Source organism: Polypterus senegalus, chromosome 3 (assembly GCF_016835505.1).
Source record: "Polypterus senegalus isolate Bchr_013 chromosome 3, ASM1683550v1, whole genome shotgun sequence".
In the NCBI taxonomy this organism is placed as follows: Eukaryota; Metazoa; Chordata; class Cladistia; order Polypteriformes; family Polypteridae; genus Polypterus; species Polypterus senegalus.
In genome coordinates this window covers 69718288-69732496 of record NC_053156.1, presented here as the reverse complement: position 1 = coordinate 69732496, position 14209 = coordinate 69718288, and the positions used below count along the sequence as shown (strand labels likewise).

General features: G+C 38.9%; 1 protein-coding gene across 2 annotated transcripts in view; it reads left to right on the top strand.

The window, feature by feature from the left end:
• The window catches only part of l3mbtl3 (L3MBTL histone methyl-lysine binding protein 3), a 174807-nt gene that overhangs the window by 116880 nt on the left and 43718 nt on the right, over nucleotides 1–14209 (top strand). For both annotated transcript variants that reach the window (XM_039747467.1, XM_039747468.1), the window contains exons 13-16: nucleotides 1231–1316; nucleotides 2798–2908; nucleotides 5170–5284; nucleotides 6856–6958. In XM_039747467.1, coding sequence (XP_039603401.1) covers nucleotides 1231–1316; nucleotides 2798–2908; nucleotides 5170–5284; nucleotides 6856–6958 — 415 coding nt within the window. The remainder of the gene's footprint in view (nucleotides 1–1230; nucleotides 1317–2797; nucleotides 2909–5169; nucleotides 5285–6855; nucleotides 6959–14209) is intronic.

Here is a 14209-nt window from a genome sequence, read left to right as displayed (position 1 = left end):
TGGAAACAGTTTAAATAGATATAGAAATGCGCATTTCCTTTGTTTTTTCCCCTCCTTTTGCACTCACATTGTGCCAGTGATGAGCAATCTGCTTCTGTGGCTGAAGTTGTGACTGGTAGAGCCCCCCATATTCACAGCAACAGTAACCTGTTGCCATTCAACAGATTTGCGCTTGTTGATGACATCCACACTGTGGCCGCCAAATAAAGGTTCTTTGAATGCTCTACTTTAGAGACAAGAACATTTATCTCGTACTATTCAAAGTTTTTGCTTTTTCTCTCTCTTCTCTTTTGTTGCCTTTGTTGAACTTAAAGGTAAATCTGTTCATTATATATGTATGAGGTGATTATCATGGTCAAAATATGGTTGTTTTAGGGTGGCAAATGGGAACCATTCGAGATGCATTCACATTAACACATTGGAAAGATGATTGTGATTTATATAGGATAAACTGTATTTTATAATACAGATGTATTTTCCAGTTTTTTGGCATGCTTCTATAAATGAGTCCCCAGGTATTTCAGGTAGTACCATATTAATTAGTTGTTTTGGTTTTTTTTATTTTTGTACCATGAAGTAAATTTATTGCCTGTAGCTCAAAGATGATTGAATGCCTTACACCCAAACATACTTAACGAACTTCTCATAGATATCCATAAGCTTAGCTGTGGTTTTGGGAATTGAAAATGAGGCCAGAAAATGCCCTCTGTTTATATTTGTTTTTGTTTTTAATTCAGTATCTTTGTACTAGAATAAAATGTTTAATTTATTGTAACTAAGGCTTGAGTGAGGTGAACAAATCAACTAATCATCATTTGACAAATTTGTACAAATTGATTCTGTTATGCAAGCACCATAAATTCTTTGTTACATCCCTGTGATCTTCATATACTTAATCTAGCGCATACAGTATGCTATGCATTTAAAAAATAAGTCAGTTGTTTATAACATTATATGATATTTAGTTAAGAAATGCTTACCATTTCAAAATAGTAGTATTATGTGAGGAGTTTGTTAATTTTATTTTGCATGTTATTAGTTGTTCAATACTTAATTTCTTTATTTCTTCATACACTTTAAATTTTGTTCTTACGAGACCACGTAACTTTTTGTATGCAAAATTATTTAAATTAAATCATTGCATTTTTATTACTGTTACAAGTGTTTTATTTATTTAGAATATTATTAATACAATGTCTGTGAGTGTCATTATATTACATTGTTTTATAGGTTATCACAATGTTAAACAATTCATTTGGAAAAGATATTTGGACGAAACCAGCTCTTTGCCTGCTCCTGCAAGAGCATTCAAAGTGGTAACATATTTATCCTTGTTCTCTCTATGTTTGGGTTTTTGTTAAATTTCTAGAAATTTATTTTTTATCTATCTATCTATCTATCTATCTATCTATCTATCTATCTATCTATCTATCTATCTATCTATCTGTCTGTCTGTCTGTCTGTCTGTCTGTCTGCCTGCCTGCCTGCCTGTCTATCTGTCTATCTGTCTGTCTGTCTGTCTATTTTAAAAGTGTAAGTGCACACTCACATACCAATATAGTTCTTGTAAATGTTGGGTGAAATGACTGAAGAAGTGTATCCCATGTTAAAATGTAATTGAACCTTTTTTCTGTTTCTTATGTAAGATAGCACCTGAAACATGGCATATATTTCTGGGACTTATTCTGTAACTCATTTCTTGTAGGTTTGATCCCAAATTTATTTTTATATTGTATAGTAGAGAGGCTTACTATTTACATCTTTAATCTGTATTCAATTATCAAGATTCTATGCATATATTTTATTATTATTACAAGATTACTATATACTGTATGCAGGGTGAGGTCATCAGTGGAGACCCATGGAATGGTCTGTATTTGGAACATTTTCCCCTAATTTATGTTAATGACATTGGTTCTGGTATAGTTAGTAAACTTGTGAAATTTGCTGATATTAAAATTGCACAAACGGCCGAAGGAAAAAACAAGTTCAAAAGGACCTGAACAATCTTCAGACCTGAAAGAACACTTGTAAAATGCAGTTTAGTATAGAAAAGTGTAAAGTGCTACACATGGGCAAAAGGAATGCTAATTATAAATATGGGAGACTATCAAGTTATTTACTGGCAGAAGCCTATCAAAAATTAAATTCTAGCTTTGTTAATTTTTGTTTATTTTAATACTTTTTTTAGGAGAGATCATGTGTTGATGAAATTGTGAACTATTTACTTTCAGCTTCTTTCTTGTGTAATGTTATTTTTATAATGTGTACATTTTGATTATTTATTATTTTATGTTTTACCACAATGCCATTTTATTTGTTTGGTATGGTTGTCTCCATTTTGAAACACAACAACATGCTGCTATGAGAACAGTACCTGGAAAATGCACTGGCCGACATCATTCCTGCAACAGTATTTATGCCAGTAACTCTCCAGGATTCTGGATTTTAATATGGTTTATTTGAAATTTCATAGTGGTGTTGTTATTTAGGTTTTTCATATTTAGGTGAAGTATTTTTGACCTTGCTGTTTGAAAGATATTTTCCTGATTTCTACTTGTGTCCATCTCTGATGCAGATTTTTGGTTCAGATATTTTATCAGCTTGCCTTACCAGTTAAACAAACTAGTTTGTTGAACTGATTGGTCACTTCACGTTTGTCAAACTTCTTGTGTTCTTGCTCTATCCTTATAAGATTTTTGTCAAAATACTTGCCCCATTTTGTTAGCATAATTTTTTTTATTAAAAAACATGAAGAATGCTTATATTTGTGACACAGAAATAACTTCAATTTCAGAAACCAGCCCATGGATTTCAAAACAATATGAAGTTAGAACTTGTTGACAAAAGAAACCCTGTATTAATTCGGGTAGCGACTATTGTAGAAACTGATGATCACCGTTTAAAGGTAAGATAATGAGTTTTTTTATTGGTATTTTCAAAAAATTGACTTCTGAAATGTTTTATTTGAAAGTTTAGTTTGTATTTTATCCAATTGAATGCAAATATAGCTATTTAGGACAAAATAGCTGATCTGTGACTTTGTAGGATATAGGATTAGTAGGTTCAGAAAATGAATGAAATGTTGGATTTCAAGTTAAGCCTATCTTAAATACTGCAGTAATTAAATGTATATCTTGCAAAGTATTTCATGCATATTTTGTACTAATATACATGATTACTGTTTAACTTGTGATAATTATTTTTTCATGTGGAGTCAATATCATAATCACCACTCTAATCTCGTGTTTGTGCTATCAAACCAGAGCATTTCTATGTGTTGTAGTAAGACTTTGCACATTGCATTCCTGTGGGAAGCCTTACATTTAATAGCAAAGGAGGTGCTATTATATAGTTATTTTTTAAAAAGAACTGCTAAGATGCTAGTCATCATACTACATGTGGCATGGTTTCATGATGCAGTGTGCAGATAAGTGTACAACTACCTTAAATACATACTAAGGTGTGTATAGGGATCTTTCTTTACATTGGCTCATTTCAAAGTGGGGTCCAGCAGCGATAAATGCTAGGCTGTGGCTTTAACAAAGAATTGCAAATGGCACTAAAATATATGGAATAACACTGCTTTACAGTTTGCAAATTCCTACAGATGGACCTGCACATCCTTCACACCTGTATGAATATTAGGCAATTAAAGTGTTATGTGATAAATGTGCAGTTTAACAAATAAAAAATATTAAACTTGACACTTCAATTTTGAGTTTGTACCTAGAAAGAACACCTAGTGAGAAAGTCTTTCTCTCCAAACCACACAGTTTATACAGCCAGTTAAAGCCCAAGAGGATGGCAGCAGCTGTTGCTTTATAAGTTCAGTATCAAGGAAGGAGAAGCAACAAATACCCAAATGGTTCCTCAGACAGATTTCTTCAAATAATGAACTGTAGTAAAAGTAAACTTTCAAGCTTAGTTGAAATAGTACCTTGGGGACATTTAACATTTTTGGCATGTTAGATGAATGGGAATTAAAAAGCAATACTGGACAGTATTGCCTGTGCCTGTCAAAAGTTTTCTTATTAGAGCAATTTTGACAAAACAATAACCTATAATCAAACCTTTCAGGCCAACAAATCTTGAAAATCATACTTGTCTGATTTCCTCAAAATAACATCAAGTCAAGCGTTGTTACGTTATTTTTTACATCATCTCTGACCATATTTCTTTCTGGTTAAGCAATAACTTTATTTATTTTATGTAATGTGTGATCCTGAATGTATAGAGATTGATTACATGCTAGCATAGTAATATAATCTAAAAAAATCTCTCAATAGGCTTTTTTGATACTCTGGAATGGCACTGTGTTCTGGTTATGAATAGAGATGCTGTGTCACAGCTGATTGAGTTTTTAAACCCAGCATTACCAACAGAAGTTTTCTCCTTGTGCTTTAGCTTCCTCTCACATCAAAAAGACACGTGGGTTAGGTTGCCTAGTGACTCAGACCTACCATTGTTAAAATGGGCTTTCACCTCATGCTTCAGTTTCCTGCCACATTCCAAAGACATATAGGTTGGGTGGCATGATGCCTTTGAAACAGCCTAGAACATCTTAGTTTGCATTTGTTTATGTATCCTATGATCCATCACCAGATTCTATAAACCATTAGAAAAAAAAATAAGTTGGCTTGAAAAATTTTAATGATTTATTTATTATTGTGAGAGCTTAATTGAAATTAAAAAGTGTAATCTGATTTTTCTTCACTTTATTTCTGCATCTAAAATTGATTTTAAATTGATTGATGATTTTCTTTAAAATTCTGTCACATTTAAGGACAAAGAACTTTAGGTCAGGCGCATTTGGTGCAAATGTGTGGTTGCACTATTTGCAGAGTGATGTTAGCTTGTTTGGATGTATTCATTTAACTGTCCTCTAGCTCCAGTTTTATGAGTGCTCCTGTATTACCTGTTTTAGATAAACGTAGTTTAGTACTTGTTTATAGTTTTTAAAGTATCGGTGGTCTACCTTACTGTCTATAGTATTGTGTTTTACATCAACTCTGAAAAAGATTTTTAGTTTATGTTGCTAACAGACATCAATGCTGACCAGTGTTACATTAATGGTTAACTATGAATTCATGAAAAATAATTACTAAGCATAATCTGTTTAAGAATAACTCTGTGCTTTTCTGTGTAATATATAAACTTTTTTTTCAGATTCATTTGGATGGATGGGGAGATGAATATGATTTCTGGGTTGATGCAGACTCTCCTGATATTCACCCAGCTGGTTGGTGTGCGAAAACTGGACATCCTCTTCAACCACCAATAAGCAAGTGATCTTTTGTAAACATTTTGGAATTAAGTACTATATTATTTATCTGGTTGAGCTTGTGTTCTTTATTAAAAATCTAAGATAAGATGTATACATGATATTTTTTCATTAATCTGATACCTCTGCAAGTATAATAATATTCAGTATGTTAAAAGCAAACACTTGCAGAGTTTATCCTTCTTCTGACATCACTGATCAAGTATAGGGCTGTAAGGAATAAGAACCTTTCTGTACAACATCAGAGCTAAGATGATACATCATTTAATGAGAGGGAAGCTATTTGTATTATGAGATATTAATTTCAGTTCCATTTATTATCTTTATTCTATAATGATGGAGATGCTGAAATGTATAAATATTACTCAGAAATATAACATTTTATGCAGTATAGATGCTCAAATATCATAAAAAAGGCCTCTCATGAGTCAATGAGAAAGGGTTAACATTCTGTCACAAGTATAATGCAGCATGGACAGCCAAAGCAGTAATTCAAAGAAGGGCATTCTATGCCAAAGTAATAAATCTTCAGGCTCTGATTTAAATGTAAAAATCAATGGTCAGACAGATTATTAAAAGCCTTGGGGATATATAGCTATAGGCTGTCCCTCCAGCAATAGTTTTATTTATTTTATACACTTAAGAAATCCTGCATCTTGTAATCACAATGTACTGTCTGCAGTAGAGCAGTTAATGAGTTATGTAAAGGAAATGAGTATAAGGTTGTATCTTAGATGGAAGACCTTAAAACTGATTCTAAATGTAAATCATTAATAGTTTTGTTAGTATATAAAAATAAAAATGTTATAGAGAAAATGTAGTCTTGGTGAGTTGAGGCTAATAGAATATTTCTCTGCATGTTTGGAAATGTTACCCAGTCTGCTTATTCTGGACCAGTGATCAGTATCAACCTTTTTCCTTCTCTCCTGCTTTCAGTCTTTTAATCAAATGTTTATATTACTAGATCCTTATATTCCTCCTTTTTAATTAATATAAGTGCAACTGTTTTTGAAGACCATGTTCACCAAGCCAACTGTACTTTCCAGAGGGAAATTTCTAATCTGTTGAAGTCCTGCTATTGGTTTATGACTTTTCAACACTTAGTCCACTTTCTGTGTACTTTGCAAACCATCCAGTATTTTTTCAGGCTCTTGGGAAGTGCATGAAACAAACATTATTTCTGCCATTAATATAACATGGCAATGAAAGACACATCCTCAATTTTTTTTTTCCGTATTATTTTCTCTCCGCTTTCTTTGATTGCTCCTCTAATAATAAACCTATGTTTGTCATTATTTTTGTTTGTAATTGAGTGATGCTGTTGCGAGGAGGATTTTTTGTTTTTCTTGTAATTGTATTTATTTGTTCTGGTGTCGTTATATTGAACATTTTGATGAATAAGAGGTTGATCACAGTTTTTTTATACAGTAGTTTTGTTCATAAAAGAATATATTTGTTAAATGACACCGTCTGAATCAAACTGTCAGCAGCTGGGCAACAACTAGTATTAATAGTCAGTAGTGTGATGATGTGCTGTAATTTATTGTATTTTTTTATTTGTATTAATGCAGATCCTAATGATGTGATTGAATCATCAGAAGACCGTGGTTGCCCCACTCCTGGGTGCAATGGTATTGGACACATCAAAGGAGCCAGATATTCAGGTCACCATAGGTACATACAAATAGTCATTAAATTAAATGTAAAAGTGAACTTTTTTTGAGTAATTTAAAAAATAGGAACTGTATTCCATGCTCCCTATATGCCTTTGTTTAGTCCTATTTTTGTTAGTTTTAGTTTACGTAACATTCCTGTATTTACTTGTTCAAAACTGAATAAGTAAGTTTTAAAAATCAAACAAATAAAAAATGTCCAGCAATCACGTACACTGTCATATTACACTGAAATCGTCTTCAGTAAATTAATTAATTATAATGAAGACCACACCCAATTAATGCTATTTTAAGCCTCACACATCATTGAACAGTGTCTTCTAAGTCTCACTGTATTTACAATTACAGTCATAATCTTTTTCCATAGTTTCTTTAATTAACTTGATCAGTGAAAAATTAATGAGAAGGTTTCAGAAATCACTCCTTTTAGAATAAACATTAACTTCACATAGGTATCATAGATAGTTAATTTTCTCTGGTATGTTCTTCCTGTGGGTTTCCTCCGGGTACTCCGGTATCCTCCCACAGTCCAAAGGCATGCAGGTTAGGTACATTGGCAGTCCTAATTTGTCCCTAGTGTGTGCTTGGTGTGTGGGTGTGTGTGCCCTGCGGTGGGCTTGTGCCCTACCCCGGGGTTTCTTTCCTGCCTTGCGCCCTGTGTTGGCTGGGATTGGCTCCAGCAGACCCCCGTGACCCTGTGTTAGGATATAGCGGGTTGGACAATGATTGACTGACTGATCAAAGATTTAAAATTTTTAGGTAAGTTTGTATGTAATGCACAAAGTAATTATTGTGGTAGCCATGTCTGTTTGTCTGTCCATCTGTACATTCACATGAAACAACTCAGCCCCCCATGCGCCAATTTTATTGAAATGTGGCACACTTATTCTTCAAGGAAATCTGGCAAGAAAGTTCAATTTACATTATCTTGAACAGATCGAGTTATGCACCGTTTTAAGAACGCCACACTGAAAAGCATTGGCAAATTTGCAAACTCGTCTTATCTTAAAACAGAGAAACATTCCTTGCGACTTCAACTACAAATTAGTTTACTGTTTCAATTTTACCTTGGCAGTGTTTATAACAAATTGTATATTTTGGAGATTTTCTTCTTTTTCACCCTTGGTAGTCACTACTGATATTAAAAAGATACATAGTATACTGTATATTAATGAAACAGCAGAAGACTTCATGCAAAGGGTACAAAGTTGCCGTCTCTGACTGATTGCGTCCACACGGGACTTTGACCCTATATCAGAAAGTCCAGCTTACTGTTCATAGAAACATCTGCATGCATCTCCTTCCTCCCGATACTTTGTCATTACAGGTACAATAAATGATTTTACTAACTTTAAAAATATAAAATGCAAGAAGAAAAAAACAAAGGATTATCTAGATGAAGTACCCTACAGCTTGTAAGCCATTGTGCACAGAGAAAATAAACACTGATTGTCACTGTGTGTTTATGTGTTTGGCTGTTTGTGAGTGAGAGTGCTCCTTGTGATCGGCTAGAGTCCTGTCTAGGGCTATTTTAGCCTTTTGCCATATCTTGATGAGATAGTCTTTGGACGCCACCACCCTGAAAAGCATTGAAAAGATTTTAGAACATTCTTACTGAATTCAGTCCATTCCTACAGTGCTTGTACAGTCTGTTACATCATGCATACATTTTTAAACTTGTTTTAAAGTTGCAAGGGTTAGATTTGGCAGAAGATAAGTGATGCTTGAATAGAAGAGCCTTACTGATGAGATGAGAACAGAAGATTCAGCCCAACATAGCTTATTATTTAACAACATCTGCAGTTTTTATTTGTGGAATCAAAACAAAGGCTTGGGTGATGGATGATCCTAAAACCAAGATGGAAGGCTAGGAAAGAAACAAAATAATCACTGATACCTGCAATCATTCATTCTGTAAAACCACTTAATCCAGTTAAAGTTTTGGGGATCCAGTGCCTATCCTATCAGGACTGGCTGGAAGGCAGGACCTCAGTTCACCACAGGATACAATTTCATGAAAACAAACCCCAAACTGACAGACTTTCCAAATTAGATCCACCAGTTAACCTTAAAAGTATCTCTTGAATATGGAAGGAAAATCTGGAGAACATTTAAATCCACATAGACATGGGGGAGAATGAAAATTTGTAAAGATACTGCAAATCAGTAGCTGTGTTAAATGATTGTGTTTAAAAAAACATTAATAGGGGTATTAAATTATTTTTCTGTCATCAGTCCTGAATGATTGAAGTCGAGAGGTCAGCTTAGGAAAAGGTTTGATTGGGAGGAGTAAGGCCTAAAGAATAAGGAATGAGGTGAGGTGAGAGAGAGAGAGAAAGAAATTAGTGTTTTCCTTTTTAGAGATTAAGTTACTGTGAGACTGATTGATTCACTTGCATACTAAGACCTAGAAAGGCAGTATATTTTCTGTTTTCTTTTAATTTTGGAAATGTTGGTACTAGAGGTAAACAGTGGTTTACCTTTTCCTTAGTTCTTTGTTCTTCCACTCACCAATGTGCTGCAGAGTCCATAGGGGACAAGAGCAGTTTTTGTTAAACTATAGGTTGTGAATATCTCTGATGGGTCGCCCTATTATTGTACAATCAAATGACAAAAGTTAATCTAAGTTTGAATTCTGCTCCAAGTGATATGCCTGCTGTTATTTAATGCCATTTATGCATAACAAAGAGCTTTTGTTTCTGTGGTACAACAGTTTAAGTTTTCTTCAACTCCAATCCCACCAGCTCATAAACATTCAGTCTAAGACTAACAGGGAAGACTTGTATAAGAGAGGGATAGAGAGGAGTAACTTCCAGGTGAGCCTGTGAGGTGAAGAGACTGGCGCTAGATTGACAAAGAAGAAGAAAATTTTCCAATATACCAGCCATAAAAGAGTTGCTTTTCATGGAGCTTGTTGTGCAGCTTACCTATATGCATCTAAATTGCATTTTGTAAAGCATGAATGCTGTATACATGTATAAAAGGAAAATTATTTACCATTATTTGCTACAGTTTTGTCATAAAGTTGTGGCCAGCTGCATTACCATTGTAGTAAAATATTCAGAGCCACATTAAAATCAGATGGTAAATGACTTATTTCACAGTCTCTAATCAACATTTATTTATTTAAATTACTTATACTTTATCCATTTAGCAAGGAGGAGCACATTCTGCTGCAAAATGAATAACGGCATATAACAATAATAAGATAAGATAATAATAAGATAATTATGAATATTATAAGATAAATTTAATAAGATAAGATAATAATAAGATCATAAGATAATAATAAGATGGGTGTATAATGCAGCCGAGCTGACAATGTCACAGAACAGAATTAGAGTCACAAAAGTACAGTGCAGTAAACCGAAGATATATACACACATACATGTTCATCCATCCATCCATCCTCTTCCGCTTATCCGAGGTCGGGTCGCGGGGGCAGCAGCTTAAGCAGAGAGGCCCAGACTTCCCTCTCCCGGCCACTTCTTCCAGCTCTTCCGGGAGAATCCCAGGTGTTCCCAGGCCAGCCGGGAGACATAGTCCCTCCAGCGTGTCTTGGGTCTTCCCCGGGGCCTCCTCCCGGTTGGACGTGCCCGGAACACCTCACCAGGGAGGCGCCCAGGAGGCATCCTGATCAGATGCCGAGCCACCTCATCTGACTCCTCTCGATGCGGAGGAGCAGCGGCTCTACTCTGAGCCCCTCCCGGATGACTGAGCTTCTCACCCTATCTTTAAGGGAAAGCCCAGACACCCTGCAGAGGAAACTCATTTCAGCTGCTTGTATTCACGATCTCGTTCTTTCTGTCACTACCCATAGCTCATGACCATAGGTGAGGGTAGGAGCGTAGATCGACTGGTAAATTGAGAGCTTTGCCTTACGGCTCAGCTCCTTTTTCACCACGACAGACCAATGCAGAGCCCGCATCACTGCGGATGCCGCACCGATCCGCCTGTCGATCTCACGCTCCATTCTTCCCTCACTCGTGAACAAGACCCCGAGATACTTGAACTCCTCCACTTGGGGCAGGATCTCTCCCCAACCCTGAGAGGGCACTCCACCCTTTTCCGGCTGAGGACCATGCTCTCGGATTTGGAGGTGCTGATTCTCATCCCAGCCGCTTCACACTCAGCTGCGAACCGATCCAGAGAGCTGAAGATCACGGCCTGATGAAGCAAACAGGACAACATCATCTGCAAAAAGCAGTGACCCAATCCTGAGTCCACCAAACCGGACCCCTTCAACACCCTGGTTGCGCCTAGAAATTCTGTCCATAAAAGTTATGAACAGAATCGGTGACAAAGGGCAGCCCTGGCGGAGTCCAACTCTCACTGGAAGCGGGCTCGACTTACTGCCGGCAATGCGGACCAAGCTCTGACACCGGTTGTACAGAGACCGAACAGCTCTTATCAGGGGTCCGTACCCCATACTCCCGAGCACCCCCACAGGATTCCCGAGGGACACGGTCGAATGCCTTTTCCAAGTCCACAAAACACATGTAGACCGGTCGGGCAAACTCCCATGCACCCTCCAGGACTCTGCTAAGGGTGAAGAGCTGGTCCACTGTTCGCGACCAGGACGAAAACCACACTGTTCCTCCTGAATCCGAGGTTCGACTATCCGGTGGACCCCCGAATAGACTTTTCCAGGGAGGCTGAGGAGTGTGATCCCTCTATAGTTGGAACACACCCTCCGGTCTCCCTTTTTAAAGAGGGGGACCACCACCCCAGTCTGCCAATCCAGAGGCACTGTCCCGATGTCCATGCGATGTTGCAGAGGCGTGTCAACCAAGACAGTCCTACAACATCCAGAGCCTTAAGGAACTCGGTATCTCATCCACCCCGGGGCCCTGCCACCAAGGAGTTTTTTGACCACCTCGGTGACTTCAGTCCCAGAGATGGGAGAGCCCACCTCAGAGTCCCCAGGCTCTGCTTCCTCATTGGAAGGCATGTTAGTGGGATTGAGGAGGTCTTGAAGTACTCCTCCCACCGACCCTAACGTCGAAGTGAGGTCAGCAGGCACCATCCCCACCATATATGGTGTTGACACTGCACTGCTTCCCCCTCCTGAGACGCCGGACGGTGGACCAGAATCTCCTCGAAGCCGTCCAAAGTCGCTCTCCATGGCCTCTCCAAACTCCTCCCATGCCCGAGTTTTGCCTCAGCAACAACGAAGCCGCGTTCGCTTGGCCTGCCGGTACCTATCAGCTGCCTCCAGAGACCCACAGGACAAAAAGTCCTATAGGACTCCTTCTTCAGCTTGACGGCATCCCTCACGCCGGTGTCCACCAACGGGTTCGGGATTGCCGCCACGACAGGCACCGACCACCTTGCGGCCACAGCTCCGGTCAGCCGCCTCAACAATAGAGGCACGGAACATGGCCCATTGGACTCAATGTCCCCACCTCCCTCGGGGCGTGGTTGAAGTTCTGCGGAGGTGGGAGTTGAAGCTACTTCTGACAGGGGACTCTGCCAGCCGTTCCCAGCAGACCCTCACAACACGTTTGGGCCTACCAGGTCTGACCGGCATCTTCCCCCACCATCGAAGCCAACTCACCACCAGGTGGTGATCAGTTGACAGCTCCGCCCCTCTCTTCACCCGAGTGTCCAAGACATATGGCCGCAAGTCCGACGACACGACCACAAAGTCGATCATCGACCTGAGGCCTAGGGTGTCCTGGTGCCAAGTGCACATATGAACACCCTTATGCTTGAACATGGTGTTTGTTATGGACAATCCGTGACGAGCACAGAAGTCCAATAACAAAACACCGCTCGGGTTCAGATCGGGGCCATTCCTCCCAATCACGCCCTTCCAGGTCTCACTGTCATTGCCCCGTGAGCATTGAAGTCTCCCAGCAAAGCGAGGGAATCCCAGAAGGTATGCCCTCTAGCACCCCTCCAGAGACTCCAAAAGGGTGGATACTCCAAACTGCTGTTGGTGCATACGCACAAACAACAGTCAGGACCCTTCCCCACCCGGAGGGAGGCCACCCTCGCCCACGGGGTAAACCCCAATGCACAGGCTCCGAGTCGGGGGGCAATAAGTATGCCCACACCTGCTCGCCGCCTCTCACCAAGGAGATTGGTTCCAGAGTCCAAGCTGTGCGTCGAGGTGAGTCCGACTATATCTAGCCGGAACCTCTCGACCTCGCGCACTAGGTCAGGCTCCTTCCCCTTCAGAGAGGTGGCATTCCACGTCCCAAGAGCCAGTTTCTGTAGCCGAGGATCAGACCGCCAAGGTCCCCCCTTCGGCCACCACCCAACTCACACTGCACCCAACCTCCTTGGCCCCTCCCATAGGTGGTGAGCCTATGGGGAGGAGGACCCACGTTACCTCTTCGGGCTGTGCCCGGCCGAGCCCCACCTCCAGGCCTGGCTCCAGAGGGGGGCCCGGTGACCCGCATCCGGGCAAGGGAAAACGTTGTCCAATGTTTTTATTCTTCATCAGAGGTTTGTTGAACCGCTCTTTGTCTCATCCCTCACCTAGGACCAGTTTGCCTTGGGTGGCCCTACCAGGGGCATAAAGCCCCGGACAACATAGCTCCTAGGATCATTGGGACACGCAAACCCCTCCACCACGATAAGGTGACGGTTCATGGAGGGGCACATACATGTTTAAGTATTTAATTAGGCATGCATTTAAGTTTCCCTATTAAGTTAGTTTTACAAATGTTGTTTCGTACAAGATGTGCTACTTTTGCTGTGGCCTGCTTATTCCTATTGTGAATGAACATAGAGCTGAACAATTTTTTTTTAAGTGTTACTTTAACATTTGCAGCGTTTTCATTCAATGAAAAAATGACTGCCAATGACGACAAAACTATTTCTTTCATCTATAGTCAGCACATTAACATGACATTGGGGCAATTTGTTTCAGCTCCTTAAACATTTTTTTCTTTTTCTATGAGGTGAACACCTCATTAGTCTTCAGTTGAAAAAATAAAAGATGAGAATGCATTTCTGTTAACTCATATGTTAACTTTTAATAAGCAAAATAACTGTTGAATAAGGTGTAAATTGTTCAGCAAAATTAGTGTTAGAATGAACTACAAGCAAAATAAATATAGTGTAAAATTAAACTGTGAAAAAGGAGTAACATCTCTTAACTTATGTTGGCAAAAAAAAAATAATAAGGATGGTGGGGAAAAATATATCTCTATTATAAAAGAAAATCTTGAGAAAAGAGTTTTTGCCAAGAGATTTTTTCCAAGTCCCGCAAGATGAGACTTTTTCCAAGAGATTTTGTCAA